Below are 21,767 nucleotides of genomic sequence, written 5' to 3' on the forward strand. Positions count from 1 at the left end.
ACCACCGGACATTCAAACGTTTTGTTGCGAATAGTCAACTGGGGCGCAAAAAACGCATGGGGAAGAAAAGGCGCAAATAAACTGCAAAAGACTTGAGAAGAATTAAACGTCAAACTACCAGGAACCCATTATCCTCCAGTGCCACCGTATTCCAGAACTGCAACCTACCTGGAGTGTTCAGAAGTACAAGGTGTCAAGTGCTCAGAGACATGGCCAAGGTCAAGAAGACTGAAACAAGACCACCACTGAATAAGATTCACAAGTTGAAGCGTCAAGATTGGGCAAAGAAATACCTGAAGACAGATTTTTCAAATGTTTTATGGACAGATGAAATGAAAGTGACTCTTGATGGACCAAATGGATGGGCCCGTGGCTGGATCAGTAATGGACACAGGGCACCACTTTGAGTCAGGTGCCAGCAAGGTGAAGGAGGGGTACTGGTATGGGCTGCTATCATTGAGGATGAGGTAGTTGGACCTTTTCTGGGTGAAGATGGACTGAAACTCAACTCCCAAACCTACTGCCAGTTTCTGGAAGATTCTTTCGTCAAACAGTGGTACAGGAAGAAGTCCTCAGCATTCTAGAAGGCCATGATCTTTATGCAGGACAATGCTTCATCACATGCATCCAAGTACTCCACTGCTTGGCTAGCCAGCAAGGGCCTCAAAGATGCCTGAATAATGACCTGGCCCCCTTCCTCACCTGACTTAAATCCTATTGAGAACTTGTGGGCCCTTCTCAAACGTGAGATTTACAGTGATGGAAGACAATACACCTTTTTGAACAGCATTTGGGAGGCTGTGGTTGCTGCTTCAGTGAAAATTGATCGTGAACAGTTCAAGAAACTGACAGACTCCATGGATGGAAGGCTCATGGCAGTTATTGAAAATAAGGGTGGCTATATTGGTCACTGAATATTTTTGAAAGGCCAAAAGTTTTATAGAATTGTCATTTTATGTTACTTATCTGTTACACTTACTATAAAAATTGAGAATAAACAAGTGAGTTGAGAGAAATTATTTTTGTAATTAATAATTAATTAATAATAATTCTGCACACTAATAGTTGCCTAATAATTGTGCACACTTATATATTTCCCTGAGTAAGACAAAACTCACTTTTCCTTTGTTAAACATTCAGGTTTGAGGTTCAATAACATTTTGGATTGACAAAGAGCATTGTGTTTGTTCAACAATAAAATTAATCCCGAGGAATACAATTTGCCTAATAATTGTGCACGCAGTGTATACTACATACTTAATGAGAATATACAACATACTACATACTATTCATTCATTTTAGTATATTGTAAACAAACAGTATCGTTTCAGTTGAGCATACTAGTACTTTGCCTGTCTACCGGAAGTTGATGCTGTTGTTATGCAACCTCTTGCTAGCTTGTTAGCATAACAAATGACTAGCTAGACATTTTACGATTTCGTTTGTGTTCATAAATTCAATCTGGAGTGCCACAGTGTGCTCTGGGCATTCGTAAATCCTGAGTGTGGTCAGATTGTCCTTTTGTAACTGTGCTGCTGGCAACAATTTAATTACACTTTTTTTGCCAATGTTTACTGACACCGGCCATATTCTGCGCAAGAGTGCAATGAAATCGGAGTAGATAGCCAGAATTAACAATGTCCATTGAAACGCACAACGACTATACCACTTAGCTAAGAATGATGTGAATTATCAAGTCAATAAATGTTGGTTAGTTAGTTAGTTAGATAGCAGATAGTTAATATACTTCCTGGCAAGTTCGATGTATTAGTAGCCAACTAACGTTAGGTAACTAGCTAACATGCTGGTACATACTGCAGTAATGCTATGCGGTTTGTAAGGATAACGTAGCTAACAAATTGTCAGCCAACATAATGTGTAACGTAACTTATTTGAAAAGTCATTACTTTATTACATTGCTCAACATTTTCTTAACATTTGTCATAATAAGTTAAAGCAATGAATTTGGATTTGGCTGCATATTCAGACTTTGGCTGCATATTTTCTACCATTTTCTTCAAATCTGAAAACGTTGTGAAGCCACGCCCATTTCCTGAAGAATTCCATTACAGTGGGGGAAAAAAGTATTTGATCCCCTGCTGTTGAGTTGTGTTTGGAGGAGGAGGAATGCTGCATACTACAGTCATCTGACCACAACACTTTCACCCAGTTGTCCTCTGAATCATTCAGATGTTCATTGGCAAACTTCAGAAGGGCATGTATATGTGCTTTCTTGAGCAGGGGGAACTTGCGGGCACTGCAGGATTTCAGTCCTTCACGGCGTAGTGTGTTACCAATTGTTTTCCTGGTGACTATGGTCCCAGCTGCCTTGAGATCATTGACAAGATCCTCCCGTGTAGTTCTGGGCTTATTCCTCACCGTTCTCATGATCATTGCAACTCCACGAGGTGAGATCTTGCATGGAGCCCCAGGCCGAGGGAGATTGACAGTTCTTTTGTGTTTCTTCCATTTGCGAATAATCGCACCAACTGTTGTCACCTTCTCACCAAGCTGCTTGGCGATGGTCTTGTAGCCCATTCCAGCCTTGTGCAGGTCTACAATCTTGTCCCTGACATCCTTGGTGAGCTCTTTGGTCTTGGCCATGGTGGAGAGTTTGGAATCTGATTGATTGATTGCTTCTGTGGACAGGTGTCTTTTATACAGGCAACAAGGTGAGATTAGGAGCACTCCCTTTAAGAGTGTGCTCCTAATCTCAGCTCGTTACCTGTATAAAAGACAGCTGGGAGCCAGAAATCTTTCTGATTGAGAGGGGGTCAAATACTTATTTCCCTCATTAAAATGCAAATCAATTTATAACATTTTTGACATGTGTTTTTCTGGATATTTTTGGTGATATTCTGTCTCTTACTGTTCAAATAAACCTACCATTAAAATTATAGACTGATCATTTCTTTATCAGCAAATGTACAAAATCAGCAGTGGATCAAATACTTTTTTCCCTCACTGTATGGGCCCTAAAAGCACGGAAATAGTGTCTACTTCTTGTATACTTCGTATTTTGTACGGCATGACCAATAAGCATATTACAGTTGAAGTCGGAAGTTTACATACACCTTAGACGTATGCATTTAATCCTAGTAAAAATTCCCTGTTTTAGGTCAGTTAGGATCACAACTTTATTTTAAGAATGTGAAATATCAGAATAATAGTAGAGAGAATGATTTATTTCAGCTTTTATTTCTTTCATCACATTCCCAGTGGGTCAGAAGTTTACATACACTCAATTAGTATTTAGTAGCATTGCCTTTAAATTGTTTAACTTGCGTCAAACTTTTCAGGGTAGCCTTCCACAAGCTTCCCATAATAAGTTGGGTGAATTTTGGCCCATTCCTCCTGACAGAGCTGGTGTAACTGGGTCAGGTTTGGTGGCCTCCTTGCTCGCACACGCTTTTCAGTTCTGCCCACACATTTTCTATAGGATTGAGATCAGGGCTTTGTGATGGCCACTCCAATACCTTGACTTTGTTGTCCTTAAGCCATTTTGCCACAACTTTGGAAGTATGCTTGGGGTCATTGTCCATTTGGAAGACCCATTTGCGACCAAACTTTAACTTCCGGCCTGATGCCTTCAATATATCCACATAATTTTTCTACCTCATGATGCCATCTATTTTGTGAAGTGCACCAGTCCCTCCAGCAGCAAAACACCCCCACAACATGATGCTGCCACCCCCGTGCTTCACAGTTGGGATGGTGTTCTTCTGCTTGCAAGCCTCCCCTTTTTTCCTCCAAACATAATGATGGTCATTATGGCCAAACAGTTCTATTTTTGTTTCATCAGACCAGAGGACATTTCTCCAAAAAGTCCGATCTTTGTCCCCATGTGCAGTTGCGAACCGTCGTCTGGCTTTTTTATGGCGGTTTTGGAGCAGTGGCTTCTTCCTTGCTGATCGGCCTTTCAGGTTATGTCGATATAGGACTCATTTTACTATGGATATAAATACTTTTTTACCGGTTTCCTCCAGCATCTTCACAAGGTCCTTTGCTGTTGTTCTGGGATTGATTTGCACTTTTCGCACCAAAGTACGTTCATCTCTAGGAGACAGAACACGTCTCCTTCCTGAGCGGTATGTCGGCTGCGTGGTCCCATGGTGTTTATACTTGCGTACTGTTGTTTGTACAGATGAACGTGGTACCTTCAGGAGTTTGGAAATTGCTCCCAAGGATGAAGGCACAGTTTAAAGGCACAGTCAACTTAGTGTTGACAAAATAGTTTTAATGACTCCAACCTAGGTGTATGTAAACTTCCGACTTCTACTGTGTGTGTGTGTGTGTGTGTGTGTGTGTGTGTGTGTGTGTGTGTGTGTGTGTGTGTGTGTGTGTGTGTGTGTGTGTGTGTGTGTGTGTGTGTGTGTGTGTGTGTGTGTGTGTGTGTATTTATATGTATGTGTACAGTGTGCATGTGTGTGTTATATTTATATATATATATATTTATTTACAAAAAATGATATGGGGTATTCGAAATTAATGACACTTACATTAATGGAAGCTACAATCTATCTGCAATATTAAAGCTGATCTACCCCCTACATTTTTTTAAATACTAATAAATAAATAAAAGACAGTACACATATTTTTCCAGTTTTTTTCAGACGCCCCGCGTTAAAGCTAGTTAAGGAAGAAAAGTATTACTTTGCAGCCTGAATGGAGGATGCTTAATGTACGAGCCATCCACGGCGGACACAAGTGTATTACCGGCTGGGCACATCAATCCTAGACGATAGTGTAGATCTAGCGCCCACAATCAGCTGCCTAGGCTTATGTTGTGTGGTCCTTCCACTACGACTCAGGAAAGCATGCAGTTTATTAGGCTACAGATGAAGTAAGTTATGATGAACTTCACAGGGTGGTGAACGTACACGGTGATGAGCTTGATGCTGCTCTCCAATAAATATCAAGGTTCTGGTGACATGATGATCGATGCTTGGCTGCCGGTTTGACAAATAAATATTATCTCACTCTTTTGTCCATTATAATCTCATCAGGTAGCTAGCCTGTATCTGAGAGCTGTTGGCTAGAGCGCATGTGCAAGGACCAGAGTGGGCACATTTGCTATATAATGCTGTTTTTTTTGTGATCTGTAGCCTAGAGTTGAAAATGCAATGGAAACCATTTGCTTGTATTTTTTATTCGGTACATGGTATTTTAACCACAAAGTTATTTTTATATGCATTGCGTCATCACACACAGCTTTTTATTCACAACAAGTCAATTTGGTGGAAAAATGCTAATTGGCGTATTGTTTTTATGCAGATTTTAGGATAATTTCATGGAAATCTGTCGCGAGTTGGATGGAAACCTAGCTATAGAGTATCATATAATGGTGGAGAACGAGTGGAGGAGGTTGCGCTGCCACTCGATAACATTTCCCAATGTTTACTTTCCAAGGTCTTCCATTTGTATGTCGAAATGCATCTGTATAGGCTAAATGTTGTTGTTGGTGACTCTGCATGTAGAAAACACTGATATCTTTAAACTAAAACTGAACGTTTTTTAACTTGAATTTACAGCAGATGGCAGAGACTCATGTGGGATAGAGTTGAGGTTTTGCTTCATGGTCCTTAGAGGCTTTGCCTTCTTGTCTGTAAGTGAGGATTTTGCCATGATCTCTCGGCTAAAGAGGGCCCTCATCAATTCCAACACCTTTTGGGGGGGGGGGGGGGGGGGGGGGGGGGGGTTCTTGGCTGAACCTTGCCACAAAGTTTTTGAAATTTGGATTTTGGAGCCCTCTTCCAGTTCAACCTATAGAAAACACATAGGCACATCATAAGTTCAGGCAATAGTGGTCACTTTTCCAATCGTGAGATGTGATATGCAAGGATAAATGTATCCTTGTTAATGTTTTTAAACATGTGTTTATGTCATTCACAAAGGATTAGGACAATTTCATTCTGCGCTAAGAAAAGTGAGAGATGCTTTTTCCTTTCCATCCTAAACTCCTGCACTTCTTGGAGAAGCATTGGAAGCTCTACAAAACATAATTGTTAGATTTAGTAATAAATACACATGAAAGGCCATTTCAACTGGGGAACACATTGCTTTTTTGGAGAAACAGCCTCATAAATGAAGGAATTTAAGGACATTATATTCATTATCCACCCTAGTGATTCAAGATGAAGGACATGTATCTCATCAGTACATTTCCATCATGTCAGTCTCAACATAACCCTAATGATAGCAAAGTTACAATCTTTCCCTTTATTTACACTCTCTGTGTGAACTTTCGTTGGAGTCCTGTGTCGCCATGACTATGACAGGATAGCTTGACTGGAGCTAACATTAGCCGATGTTAGCTTCTATGCCAATAGAGATTTATAAATGAATTAAACCTTCAAAACATCATAAAAAAAGAACAACAATAATATCATTACACTCCGCATAACTTGGTGTTTTATATCATATGCTTTATAACTCGCTCACCATGAAGATAAGGTTTAAAATGTGTTTATCTGGTGCTTCTCTCTTCAATTTTCAGTTGGCGCTCTCAATCAACTGGCAGGAGCCACTATAGAGCGAGAGCACAAGAAGCAAGTGTTGTCAACAATTTTTCAGGGAAAATCGCTATTTGCTTTTTGATTTGTCACTAGAAGTCGCTCGATTACGTTTTGCCAGAGATGCGATGACATCATAGCGCCAATTTAACTTGCTGTGGCACAGCTGCCATTAAAACCATATAAACTCTTGGTGCCAAAACTCCCCAAAGGCAGCCTGAAAAGTAGCAAATAAAGGTTGCAGGATGGGGTTTGAAAACTTGCTAAATATAGTGACAAAGTCACTAAATTGGCAACATTGCGTAAACTAAGCACTAGAGCGAGCTGCCCCCTCTGTGGGCCGAAACAAGCATAACATCCCTTGACTATAAATACATGATTACAAAATGCCAAAGATTAGGCTACTGGCTACAGTACCTTCAGAAAATATTTATACCTCTTAACCTACTCCACATTTTGTTGTGTTACAGCCTGAATTCAAAATGGATTAAATAGATTTTTTTTCTCACCCTTCTACTGTACACACAATACTTCATAATGACAAAATGAAACATGTTTTCAGAAATGTTTCCAAATGTTTTGAAAATAAAATACAAAAACATTTACGTAAGTATTCACATCCCTGAGTCAATACTTTGTAGAAGCACATTTGGCAGTGATTACAGCTGTGAGTCTTTATGGGTAAGTTTCGAAGAACTTTCAACACCTGGATTGTGCAAAATATGCCCATTATTCTTTTCAAAATTCTTTAAGCCCTGTCAAATTGGTTGTTGATCATTGCTAGAAAACCATTTTCAAGTCTTGTCATAGATTTTCAAGTAGATTTCAGTCAAAACACAAGGCCAAATGTGCACTGGAGTAGCTTACCAAGAAGACAGTGAATGTTCCTGTGTGGCCAAGTAACAGAACTTGGCCACACAGGAACATTCACTGTCTTCTTGGTAAGCAACTCCAGTGCACATTTGGCCTTGTGTTTTAGGTTATTGTCCTGCTGAAAGGTGAAATCATTTCCCAGTGTCTAGTGGAAAGCAAACTGAACCAGGGTTTCTTCTAGGATTTTGCCTGAACTTAGCTCCATTCTGTTTATTTTTTATCCTGAAAAACTGGCCAGTCCTTTACAATTACAAGCATACCAATAACATGATGCAGCTACCACTATGCTTGAAAATATAGAGAGTCGTACTCAGTAATGCGTTATAATGGATTTCCCCCAAACGTAACACTTTGTGTTCAGGACAAAAAGTTAATTGCTTTGCCACATTTTTTGCAATATTACTTTAGTGCCTTATTGTAAACAGGATGCATGTTTGGGAGTTTTTTTAAATTCTGTACAGGCTTTCTTCTTTTCACTCTGCCAATTAGGTTAGTATTGTGGAGTAACTAGAATGTTGTTGATTCATCCTCAGATTCTTCCTCAGATTCTTCCTATCACAGCTTTTAAACTGTAACTTTTAAAGTCACCATTGTCCTTCCTCTCCAGCAACTGAGTCAGGAAAGAAGCCTGTATCTTGGTAGTGACTAGGTGTATTAATAACTTCACAATGCTCAAAGGGATATTCAATGTCTGCTCAATAGGTGCCCTTATTTGTGAGGCATTGGAAACCTCCCTTTGTGGCTCTGTCTTTGTGGCTGAATCTGTGTTTGAAATGCACTGCTCAACTAAGCACAAGAGCAAGGGGTCCAGAGATGAGGTAGTCATTCAAAAATCATATTAAACACTATTATTGCACACCGAGTGAGTCCATACAACTTATTATGTGACTTGTTAAGCAAATGTTTACTCCTGAACTTATTTAGGCATGCCATAACAAAGGGGTTGAATATGTATTGATTGAAGACATTTCAGCTTTTCATTTTTAATTAATTTGTTAAAAGAAAATTGAAAAACATAATTCCACTTTGACATTATATGTGTGTAGGCTAGTGACAAAAAAATATATATACATTTAATCCATTTTAAATTCAGGCTCTAACACAACAAAATGTGGGAAAGGTCAAGGGGTGTGAATACTTTCTGAGTCTCACATTCTCCCATATTTCTGGTTGGCAACACAGGGGACCCAAACATGAGCAAAAAACTGTATTACCGTTTTTCACAGCAACTATTTCCCCTTTTTTTATGTTACAGACAAACTTGGACCAACAATAGTAGCCTAACAATAGAGGCCTGACTTTATCAGAAACTTGCTCACAGATGTATATAAACGCATCAATACCAGCCAATCTCTTTTGACTTCGGTGGGTCTATTTATGTAAGGGAGTGTGTACACGTATTACTATGACATTATTAACGGGGTTGCAACACTTACTACCGAGTTCCAAACTACCTCTGGAAGCAACGTCAGCACAATAACTGTTCGTCTGGAGCTTCATAAAATGGGTTTCCATGGCAGAGCAGCCTCACACAAGCCTGAGATCACCATGCGCAATACCAAGCCTCAGCTGGAGTGGTGTAAAGCTCGCCGCCATTGGACTCTCGAGCAGTGGAAACGTGTTCTCTGGAGTGATGAATCACGCTTCAACATCTGGAAGTCCGACGGACTAATCTGGGTTTGGCGGAGGTTGGGAGAATGCTACCTGCCCCAATGCATAGTGTCAACTTTAAAGTTTGGTGGAGGAGGAATAATGGTCTGGGGCTGTTTTTCATGGTTCGGGCTGGGCCCCTTAGTTCCAGTGAAGATAAATCTTAACGTTACAGCATACAATGACATTCTAGATGATTCTGTGCTTCCAACTTTGTGGCAACAGTTTGGGGAAGGCCCTTTTCTGTTTTAGCATGACAATGCCCCCGTGCATAATGCGAGGTCCATACAGACATGGTTTGTCGAGGTTGGTGTTGAAGAACTTGACTTGTCTGCACAGAACCCTGAACACCTTTGGGATAAATTGGAACGCCGACTGTGAGCCAGGTGTAATAGCCCAACATCATTGCCTGACCTCACTAATGCTCGTGGCTGAATGGAAGCAACCCTAACCCTAACCCTGCAGCAATGTTACAAGATCTAAATCAAATTAAATCGAACTTTATTTGCCACATGCGCCAAATACAAGAAGTGTAGACTTTACCATGAAATGGTTACTTTCAAGCACTTAACCAACAGTGCAGTTCAAGAAGAAGAAAATATTTACCAAGTAGGCTAAAATAAAAAGTAATAAAAAAAGTAACACAATAAGAATAACAATAACGAGGCTGTATACAGGGGGTACCGGTACCAAGTCAGTGTGCAGGGGTACAGGCTAGTTGAAGTAATCTGTACATGTAGGTGGGGGTGAAGTGACTATGCATAGGTAACAAACAAACAGCGAGTAGCAGCAGTGTACAAGGGGGGGGGGGGGTCAATGTAAATTGTCCAGTGGCAATATTTATGAATTGTTCAGCAGTCTAATTACTTGGGGGTAGAAGCTGTTGAGGAGCCTTTTGGTCCTAGGGGGAAAGCCTTCCCAGAAAAGGGGAGGCTGTTATAGCAGCAAAGGGGGAACAACTCCATATTAATGCCCATGATTCTGGAATGAGATGTTTGACGAACAAGTGTCCATATACTTTTGGTCATGTAGTGTATGAGTACATTTTTTAAGGATTTACGTTACTTAAAAATAAGTCATATAAAAAGTAGCTCTTCAATCTATTCAATTTGAGTTGAGACTTTGTTGGATCTACACATGCTTTGAGACACGGGCAATGTTATGCAATTTATTTCATTGTGGAAATATTTAAATAACAGATGCTGTATAATAAGCAGAAAAAAGGCAAAGAAGCTGAACGACAGTGATGACAATGAACCACAATGTTCGTCATTGAAAAAAACCGCATTCATGATAGGTATGCAAGAGAGCTACTAAAAACTCACTATAGGAATACTATAGAGATTTTGATTCATGATAATGCTATGCAAGTACTATTGAGTATTATTACAGAAAACATCTGGCAGGAAATCTTCTAAGAATATTATATAGGGAGAGAGATATTATAGGACGCTATAAGCCCACTATAGGTTACTATAGAAATCCTATAATATCCTATAGGAATACTATAGTTATTTTATGTAAGGGGGGGGGGCACAGAATATTCTCATCCTAGTCCATTGTGAATTGATACTACAGTGTATTAAATAGCGCAGGCTACAGTAACGAGCAGTAAGCAATGGAGTGTTGACAGTCAACATTGTTGAAATTGGCTTCAACGAGTATGTCTTTACGCATCACACTTCTCCTAAACAAAAGGACACTAGGCTCCTGTAAATTGTATTGCATGTGTGAGGCACATTCTCAATAAGCAAGATATAGCCTAGGCCTACCGTTGATATGGCCTTATACAGTAGGACTGAATCATTTCCATATTTTCGATGGAATGTTTCTTAGGTAAATGGACAAGAGACACTTTTTGGAAACAGGGATGGATACAAGCCGAATGGAGTATGTACTGCAGGTAGACCTATTTTCATTGTGAATAATGCCAAAGAATGATGGCAAAATACTCACGAGTAAACCATTTAGAAACCGGTAACACTTTGTTTAAATAGTCCGTCTGTAGATGCTCTACAGACAGACTATCAGTAACATTTCAGCTAACTATCTACTAACCCTAGCCCTAACCTTAACCCTTATCCTAATCCTAAATTCAACCCTAGCGCTAACATTAACCCTAACCCTTATTCTTAACCTAACCCTAACCGTAACCTTAGCAAGCAGTTGCTTATCAACAGATAGTTTGTTGATAGTATGACCATCTGTAGAGCATTTACAGATGGACTATCCGGACTATCCAACTAAAGTGTGACCTAGAAATATTTTATAGATAGGCTCCTTGGCTAATGCATGGCCAGGATAAGAAATACACGCAACTTATTGCTGTTGAAACAGCTTTCGTTGTAATAGTCCTAGGGTAAGGGTAGCCTACTGAGAGCTTGTTTTTTAATCACATGAAACAGAAAACGAGCAATTGTAACAGAAAAATAACTTAAATGTTTCTAAATAGGGTCAGCGGTATCAGTCATCTCTCATACCATGATGGGTTTATGGACATGAGGGGTTTTACGCATATCCAAAATAATAACAGTAGCTGGCTAAAATACTTTTTCCGCTCACATTTTGTGTTTGACAATGGTGCTGGCTTAACGGCAGCCGGAAATAGAGCCCATGGTGTAAATCCATGCCACTGTATGGAAGTGCGTCCCAATGTCTTTTTTTCTGTGCACCGCACTTTCCACTTCATTCAAGCCACAGCCCCTGAATGAATAGCTGCTCGGTTTACAGCATAATGAACTTTGAGCGTTCCTGTCAGCGGTGTTGGCTCGCCACCAGGCAGTTAAACAGTATGTGAGGTCTGTATGGTGCATACACACACCGTGGGTGGGCCAAGCTCGTCAAACTCACGATGCTAACGGCTAAAGCCATGCTGTACCGTTACAAGCCATCGGTTGCAACAGGCAGACGCTAGGCCCAATGTTTGCCCTTAGCATGCTATGCTATTTGCTAACTATCTGAGAACCACTTAGGCAGTATAGTCTGTGTTGATTCACTGGATGTATAAAAGGAAAAATGAAACTGGTAAATGTTCCTTAGTTTAAGTGTATGTTAACTAGCAACTCTACCTTAGTTTTGTGTACAGGTAGTTCCCAGTAATCTCGCAAATCTCACGTAGTTATCAATACAGGTGTTTGTTACCTAGATGTTACCTAATACAGATGTTACCTCGTAACTTAGTAACTTTTTCTACTGTAATGTTTTCTTAGCTTACCAACAACCTTTTTTTTTTACAGTATCTCTCAATACAGGTAGATGTTACCTAGCAACTATCACTTAGTTTCCAGTAGCCTACATGTACATGTTACCTAGCAACTGTTTCTTGTATGCCTATAGGCTATATCCTGGTGTGGAATTGAAAAATCCTAATGTAAAATCCCAGGAGTTCACCTTTAAAACACGTATTTACATGTGAAAATTATTTCACAGCGTTCCCCCCCACCGTATTCCACCAACGAACACTGTAAAGCAATATTTTGTCGATTCTGTGCAAGAAAAATCTCTGTGACTGAGCCACTTTTCCCTAGACTTTCTGTACAGCCAGACAAGATGCACCCAATTTGAAGAGTTTCTGCAATGGCCGTAAATGTAATAAGTGCAGTGACTGGTTCCATTCTTCCTGCCATCTTTCTAATTTGATTCATATTCATGATTGAGATTTCAATCTCCCAGTTAGAAGCATATGTACTGGTGCATAGAAATGGACCGGTTCTGTTTATTTCACATCTTGCCATTCAGAGGCTGAGGGATCTTGGGTTGCCTCCAAAATGGCAACCTCTCTTCCGTATATAGTGTGTGTGTGTGTGTGTGGGGGGGGGGGGGGGGGGGTAAATAGCGTGTGTCAAAGGGGAAGGGGTAGATTCTGGTTGAAAAGGATTTGAAGTGGTTTGGGGGGATTTCAGTATAATCTGGTGGATTCCTTTGGAGTTGGGGGTAAAACGTGTTGTGTGTATGTGGTACTAGGCAGGAGGGTCAGGTAAAGGGGCTGTATGTGGGGGCGCAGGGGGTCAGTGGTAGGGGTTAGAATCTGATGAGGTAGTGTTTTTTATGGGTGGAGGTTGATATAGCCTGGTGGATTTTTGTGAAGCTTGGTGGGAGGGGGTGGTACTTGTGTGTGTGTATTGAAGAGGAAGTGTGTGTGTTTGTTGGTGTGGTTGTGTGCGGGTGTGCACAACCATGTGTATTTGCGTGTGTGTGTGTGATTGCGTGCGTGCACGCCTGTATGTATTTGTGCGTGTACACATGCATGTACATTCATGTGTGTGTATGAGGAGGTGCACCCCCACAACACGGGCTGCAGGGTCTGGTAGTGCATGGCGGGGAAAAATGGGGAGGGGGGGGCGTGGGAGGGGTGCATTGTTAGGGAATCCAAAGACGGCGTAATTAAGCCCAATGGATCCCAGATGGCTGGCTGTCAGTGACGTGAGAAGAGGGACGAGCCCCTAATGGGAACCAGACGCCCGCCGAAACGCTTTGAACTGGCGGCGAGAGAGAGAGAGAGAGAGAGAGAGAGAGAGAGAGAGAGAGAGAGAGAGAGAGAGAGAGAGAGAGAGAGAGAGAGAGAGAGAGAGAGAGAGAGAGAGAGAGAGAGAGAGAGAGAGAGAGAGAGAGAGAGAGAGAGAGAGAGAGAGAGAGAGAGAGAGAGAGAGAGAGAGAGAGAGAGAGAGAGAGAGAGAGAGAGAGAGAGAGACGGGGACGGGGACGGAGGGGTTGACAGAGGGGGGGATGGAGAGAGAAAGAGAGAAGGAGTAGGTACTCAAGTGTACCTTGCCACTGCATATAAGACACATACAACTATTATTACATTTCAAGGAAGAGTCCAAATGTTTCTTTTTAATTCAGTTTTAGTGACTGTGTTTTCACACGAAATGTCATCAAACAGAGATATGTAAATGCTGTGTAACTATCGTTCGGCTACATGGTATCTGTGCGATTTGATGTAATGTTTGTCCGTCTATTATGTGAGGCTGGAGTTAGAGCACCATGTGGTTAGCATTTCAAATTTCATCTACTTTTAATTAAAAAATTTAATATATATATATATATATATATATATTTGACCTTTATTTAACTACGCAAATCAGTTAATAACAAATTCTTAAAAACAATGATGGCCGACGCTGGGCCAATTGTGTGCCACCCTAGGGGACTCCCAATCACAGCCAGTTGTGACACAGCCTGGATTCAAACCAGGGTGTCGGTAGGGACGCCTCTAGCACTGAGATGCAGTGCCTTAGACCGCTGCGCCACTCGGGACATTGTGTCACATACCTGGGTATGTTACCTAGGAGTTTGTTGAAACGGTTCAGACAGTTGGACTGATCAATGGTAGCCTGGTTCTGGATTTATTTGTGCTGTTTCGCAATGACCATAGGTGTTGGCGAGACCGCACAAACTGATCTGGGACCAAGTTAGATCTGTGGAACATGGGGTTTAATTTGACCATGTCTCTTCAAAATGTTACCCAATGTGACTTGGTAGTCAGTGATTTATTTGTGAATTGCCTTGTCATGTGGTCATACACATACTGTACATCTCTCCCAACCAAAAATGTTACATCACGCTTTTCTCTTCAAGAGCATGTCATATACAGTAAGCAATAAAGCACAGCATGTTTTGTGTGTCAGGAAAGCCAAGGAGTTGAAATTGGGTTGTGCGGTATCCAGATTTCCATATCGTCATACCGTCCTTCTTTCATCTCGGGATTTACGGTATTACCGGTTTAGTACACAAGGGGGCACCAGAAAAACTAGCAGACAGGCGGAGAACGGAGAGGAGGAAAAAAGTCAAGGAAATCAAGATAGCAACTTTGCCTTCTCAAACACGTCAGAAACTAACACAATATGATGCCCCGTCACCTTATTAACTCAGCTACGTACCTAGATAGCAAGTTAAACTAGGGGTCATGTTAACACGTAACACATTCTGCATTTTTCACGCCAGAAAAATATGTAAAACGCATAAGAAATATCTTGCTGCGTTTTGTAAACGCAGATCTAAAATGCTTCTTATTGTAATTTCTGCTCGGCATCAGAGTCATTTTGTGCTTCAGCTGCACTTCTAAACTCGGATGAGAATTCACAACTGGCATTCTATCAGCAGACAGAGCTCAGACTGATGTGTAGCTTCTTTTCTCTGGTACTTTTCTCGGTGTAGCCAACCTATTTTTCTCTGGTAAAATGCAAAATAAAATTTACGCAAAACATTAGGAAATGTAGCTGGTTACATTCTTTCTATAAGCTTAAACATTAGACATATGAAGGCCATGCATAGTCTTTGACAAAAAATACTTGCTTTTTCATTGTAAGCTCATCTACTTGTGTGGCTGCCAGCCAAATAGCATTGCTCTTCTGTTGTCATCTGATGAAAATGAAGCTATATTATGTAGAATGTGGTGCACTAACATATTTTCTGTGAAGGAAAACTATAGACTATAGTTGCACGTCCCTGATCACTCTAATGAAGCAGAAAAACACTGTTGACTTTCAATATAAAACATGACCCCTGTGACACAGCTTTACTCACCTGCTCCCGCTTTCTCCCATTGTGCTATTTACAAACAAACACGTGACTGGCTCAACTGTGCTGGAGAACTAAGTACAATTCATAACGTAAAATAATAATAATAATAATAATGTGACAGGTGAAATAAGAACGCGATCTGCTTTATCTCCTAACGCATTGCATAATTTGACAGCAGGTATTTACTTAAAAAATAGCTACAAATATTCAAATGTATTGAAAAACTTCAAAGAAATAGTTACAACGGTATTGACGATATTGAAAACCGTCCCGTGGCTATTTCCAAATACCCCGGTACAGGGTATATACAGTGAGGGGGAAAAAGTATTTGATTCCCTGCTGATTTTGTACGTTTGCCCACTGACAAAGAAATGATCAGTCTATAATTTTTATGGTAGGTTTATTTGAACAGTGAAAGACAGAATAACAACAAAAAAATCCAGAAAAACACATGTCAAAAATGTTATAAATTGATGTGCATTTTAATGAGGGAAATAAGTATTTGACCCTCTCTCAATCAGAAAGATTTCTGGCTCCCAGCTGTCTTTTATACAGGCAACAAGCTGAGATTAGGAGCACACTCTTAAAGGGAGTGCTCCTAATCTCAGCTTGTTACCTGTATAAAAGACACCTGTCCACTGAAGCAATCAATCAATCAGATTCCAAACTCTCCACCATGGCCAAGACCAAAGAGCTCTCCAAGGATGTCAGGGACAAGATTGTAGACCTACACAAGGCTGGAATGGGCTACAAGACCATCGCCAAGCAGCTTGGTGAGAAGGTGACAACAGTTGGTGCGATTATTCGCAAATGGAAGAAACACAAAAGAGCTGTCAATCTCCCTCGGCCTGGGGCTCCATGCAAGATCTCACCTCGTGAAATCCTGCAGCGCCCGCAAGGTCTCCCTGCTCAAGAAAGCACATATACATGCCTGTCTGAAGTTTGCCAATGAACATCTGAATGATTCAGAGGACAACTGGGTGAAAGCGTTGTGGTCAGATGAGACCAAAATGGAGCTCTTTGGCATCAACTCAACTCGCCGTGTTTGGAGGAGGAGGAATGCTGCCTATGACCCCAAGAACACCATCCCCACCGTCAAACATGGAAGTGGAAACATTATGCTTTGGGGGTGTTTTTCTGCTAAGGGGATAGGACAACTTCACCACATCAAAGGGACGATGGACGGGGCCATGTACCGTCAAATCTTGGGTGAAAACCTCCTTCCCTCAGCCAGGGCATTAAAAATGGGTCGTTGATGGGTATTCCAGCAATGACCCAAAACACACGGCCAAGGCAACAAAGGAGTGGCTCAAGAAGAAGCACATTAAGGTCCTGGAGTGGCCTAGCCAGTCTCCAGACCTTAATCCCATAGAAAATCTGTGGAGAGAGCTGAAGGTTCGAGTTGCCAAACATCAGCCTCGAAACCTTAATGATGATCTGCAAAGAGGAGTGGGACAAAATCCCTCCTGAGATGTGTGCAAACCTGGTGGCCAACTACAAGAAACGTCTGACCTCTGTGATTGCCAACAAGGGTTTTGCCACCAAGTACTAAGTCATGTTTTGCAGAGGGGTCAAATACTTATATCCCTCACTGAAATGCAAATCATTTTATAACATTTTTGACATGCGTTTTTCTGGATGTTTTTGTTGTTATTCTGTCTCTCACTGTTCAAATAAACCTACCATTAAAATTATAGACTGATCATTGTCAGTGGGCAAACGTACAAAATCAGCAGGGGATCAAATACTTTTTTCCCTCACTGTATGTTTCAGTTGAAGTCGGAAGTTTACATACACCTTAGACAAATACGTTTAAACTCAGTTTTTCACAATTCCTGACATTTAATCCTAGTAAGAATTCCCTGTCTTGGGTCAGTTAGGATCACCACTTTATTTTAAGAATGTGAAATGTCAGAATAATAGTAGAGAGAATTATTTATTTCAACTTTTATTTCTTTCATCATCATTCCCAGTGGGTCAGAAGTTTACATACACTCAATTATTATTTGGTACCATTGCCTTTAAATTGTTTAATATGGGTCAAACATTTTGGGTAGCCTTCCACAAGCTTTCCACAGTAAATTGTGTGAATTTTGGCCCATTCCTCCTGACAGAGCTGGTGTAACTGAGTCAAGTTTGTAGGCCTCCTTGCTCGCACACGCTTTTTTAGTTCTGCCCACAGATTTTCTACGGGAATGAGATCAGGGCTTTGTGATGGCCACTCTAATACCTTAACTTTGTGGTCCTTAAGCCATTTTGCCACAACTTTGGAAGTATGCTTGTGGTCATTGTCCATTTGGAAGACCCATTTGCGACCAAACTTTAACTTCCTGACTGATGTCTTGATGTTGCTTCAATATATCCACATAATTTTTCTGCCTCATGATGCCATCTATTTTGTGAAGTGCACCAACCCTCCTGCAGCAACGCACACCCACAACATGATCCCACAACATGAAATGGAGGTCTACCATTTTTTTTTCCTGATGTCTTGGCTGATTTCTTTTGATTTTCCCATGATGTCAAGCAAAGAGGCACTGAGTTTGAAGGTAGACCTTGAAATACATCCACAGGTACACCTCCAATTGATTCAAATGGTATCAATTAGCCTATCAGAAGCTTCTAAAACCATGACATAATTTTCTGGAATTTTCCAAGCTGTTTAAAGGCATAGTCAACTTAGTGCATGTAAACTTCTGACCCACTGGAATTGTGATACAGTGAATTATAAGTGAAATAATGTCTGTAAACAATTGTTGGAAAATGACTTGTGTCTTGCACAAAGTAGATGTCCTAATCGACTTGCCAAAACTATAGTTTGTTAGCAAGAAATGTGTGGAGTGGTTGAAAAACGAGTTTCAATGACTCCAACCTAAGTGTATGTAATCTCCCGACTTCAATTGTATACCGCCCAAGCCTGGTGTGAAATGTACAGTCAGTTAAAGGGTCAAAGTCACATATAGTATGCTATTCTCTTGTGACCCTGAAGAATCGTGTCAAGCTCTTGCAGCAACGCACACCCACAACATGATCCTGCCACCCCCGTGCTTCACGGTTGGGATGGTGTTCTTCTGCTTGCAAGCCTCCCCCTTTTTCCTCCAAACAGAACGATGGTCATTATGGCCAAACAGTTCTATTTTTGTTTCATCAGACCAGAGGACAGACCAAAAAGTATGATATTTGTCCACATGTGCAGTTGCAAACCGTAGTCTGGCTTTTTTATGGCGGTTTTGGAGCAGTGGCTTCTTCCTTGCTGAGCGGCCTTTCAGGTTATGTTGATATAGGACTCGTTTTACTGTGGATAAAGATACTTTTGTACCTGTTTCCTCCAGCATCTTCACAAGGTCCTTTACTGTTGTTCTGGGTTTGATTTGCACTTTTCGCTCCAAAGTACGTTCATCTCTAGGAGACAGAACACGTCTCCATTCTGAGCGGTATGAAGGCTGCGTGGTTGTGTGGTGTTTATACTTGCGTACTATTGTTTGTACAGATGAACGTGGTACCTTCAGGCGTTTGGAAATTGCTCCCAAGGATAAATCAGACTTGTGGAGGTCTACCATTTTTTTTTCCTGATGTCTTGGCTGATTTCTTTTGATTTTCCCATGATGTCAAGCAAAGAGGCACTGAGTTTGAAGGTAGACCTTGAAATACATCCACAGGTACACCTCCAATTGATTCAAATGGTATCAATTAGCCTATCAGAAGCTTCTAAAACCATGACATAATTTTCTGGAATTTTCCAAGCTGTTTAAAGGCATAGTCAACTTAGTGCATGTAAACTTCTGACCCACTGGAATTGTGATACAGTGAATTATAAGTGAAATAATGTCTGTAAACAATTGTTGGAAAATGACTTGTGTCTTGCACAAAGTAGATGTCCTAATCGACTTGCCAAAACTATAGTTTGTTAGCAAGAAATGTGTGGAGTGGTTGAAAAACGAGTTTCAATGACTCCAACCTAAGTGTATGTAATCTCCCGACTTCAATTGTATACCGCCCAAGACTGGTGTGAAATGTACAGTCAGTTAAAGGGTCAAAGTCACATATAGTATGCTATTCTCTTGTGACCCTGAAGAATCGTGTCAAGCTCTTGCTAGCAACTACGTTCTTCTGTCACACAGGCTCAGAAATTACTTTCTCACGTAGATACATCCTCTCCTAATATCTAACTACTTTTTTTTGGGACACTTTCTATGAATACCCTGCATTATAAGCACATTTACTACGCCTTATGAGCTATGCTGTTTTAAATGATTTTCAGACGATTTAGGAATACGTACTAGTTTGAGTGCTTGACCTACAACAGCGTTGAAGACTTGAACGGCTCTTTCTTGTCAATGGGTTTAACGGTCTGATTTCTCTCTCCTGTCTGTCTCCAGGACTGTGGTGATGCCGATTGCCCATGAGTTCTCTCCTGACATGGTGCTGGTCTCATCTGGTTTCGATGCCGTCAATGGACATCCGGCGCCGCTGGGGGGCTACAAAGTGTCGGCCAAGTGTAAGCTCACTAAACACCTCGTCAGTTCCTCACTGAATCATATGCAGGGACACACATGCAAATAGACGTTTGAGCGTACGCACACACACATTCAAAAGTTCATGGGATCACACATTATGACATTTTTTTGTAGTTGACAAGCATAATTGAGACTTAATGGAAATGTTTTTGTAAATACTAATCCTCTCCAAATATCTAACTACTTTATAACAATGCTTGATTTTATTACAGTACATTGCCTATTTATAGCTAGAGAGTCAAACATGTAACAGTGGTAAAATAAACTTGCACAAATTGAGTAGCCTATGCTACAGTTTGTTTAAAGTAGTGTTCAATAATCTCATGTTGGCAGCCATCTTTGATTCCTTGGTGTTTTCCCATTTCAAAGCAAATCAAAAGGATTGATGTAGCAAAGTACTCAAATTGTTCTCTATTATTACTTTTATTCAAATTAGTTTTATCACCTGTGGGAATTTAAATGCCATTCATTCAGATGGTTTATTTTCCAACCTTTTACTTTTAGCTGGCACAATAAGAATCAAGCTAGCTATCTTTACTGGTTCACCATTGGCTCTAGCTGAGCCAATCCAAAACGGCTTGATTAGAATAGATATCAAATAGAGCGAAAATGTGATTGTGAAGGTAAATTAATACCTTACTCTACCTTCTATAGATCTTACAGGTTGAAATTAACCTTCTATACTGTTCTTAGAGCAACCTATTTCTACCTCATCCTAACTATCTTATGATTTCTACTTCGTCGATCAGACTGTTCTATATTTCACAGGGTTTATTCAGTAGTTTTGTCTGTATTAGTTCCTGACAAAGAGCAAACCGTGTCAGTCTTGGCAGATTTGATGTTTATGTCTGTGAGCAGGAAGTCGCCCCACTGTGTGATGATGTCATATCACTGAGTCTACTTTGTAAAAACAAGTTTTCACTTTGTCATTATGGGGCATTGTGTTTAGATAGGTGAGGAAAGAAAATAAGATTTTATCCATTTTGAATTCAGGCTGTAACACAACAAAATGTGGAATAAGTCAAGTTTTGACCATGTCATTAAGGGGTATTGTGTGTAGACAAGTGAGAAAAAAATATATTTTATCCATTTTGAGTTCAAGCTCTAACACAAAAGGTGGAATAAATCAAGGGGTATACAGTGTCTTCAGAAAGTATTCATACCCCTTGTTTCACTGCTCTCAAGGAGTGGTGGGGAGGGGGAGAAGTCAGGCGCAGGAGACCAAAATTGCACTCGCAGAGCGTTATTATTCCAGAGTCCAAAAATACCATGAACAGGTATGAAACAAACCAGACATTAAATGTCCACCTTCAAAAAGGGCTGGGACGCAGTCCAGAGAAAAACACAAGCCCACAATAGACAAAGAAAAAAATAAACGTAACCCCAAAACCCACAACAGGTAACAACAAACAATCCCGCACGAACCCAACCTAGACAAGCGAGACTAAATACCCCACTAATTACCCAACTAAAAACAGGTGCAACAAAAGACAGACAAAACCAAACGAAAAGGAAAAAAGGATCGGTGGCAGCTAGTAGACCGGCGACGACGACCGCCGAGCGCCACCCGAACAGAGAGAGGAGCCACCTTCGGTAGAAGTCGTGACACCTTGACTTATTCCACATTATGTTCAAATGAATTAAACATTTATAAAATCTTTTTTTTCTCACACAATACCCCATAATGACAAAG

General features: G+C 40.7%; 1 protein-coding gene across 3 annotated transcripts in view; it reads left to right on the top strand.

Moving 5' to 3' along the window:
- The window catches only part of LOC115208315 (histone deacetylase 7), a 97,657-nt gene that overhangs the window by 67,487 nt on the left and 8,403 nt on the right, over window positions 1-21,767 (top strand). For all 3 annotated transcript variants that reach the window (XM_029776263.1, XM_029776265.1, XM_029776264.1), the window contains one exon: window positions 19,937-20,055. In XM_029776263.1, coding sequence (XP_029632123.1) covers window positions 19,937-20,055 — 119 coding nt within the window. The remainder of the gene's footprint in view (window positions 1-19,936; window positions 20,056-21,767) is intronic.

Source organism: Salmo trutta, chromosome 14 (genome assembly GCF_901001165.1).
Source record: "Salmo trutta chromosome 14, fSalTru1.1, whole genome shotgun sequence".
Classification (NCBI taxonomy): domain Eukaryota; kingdom Metazoa; phylum Chordata; class Actinopteri; order Salmoniformes; family Salmonidae; genus Salmo; species Salmo trutta.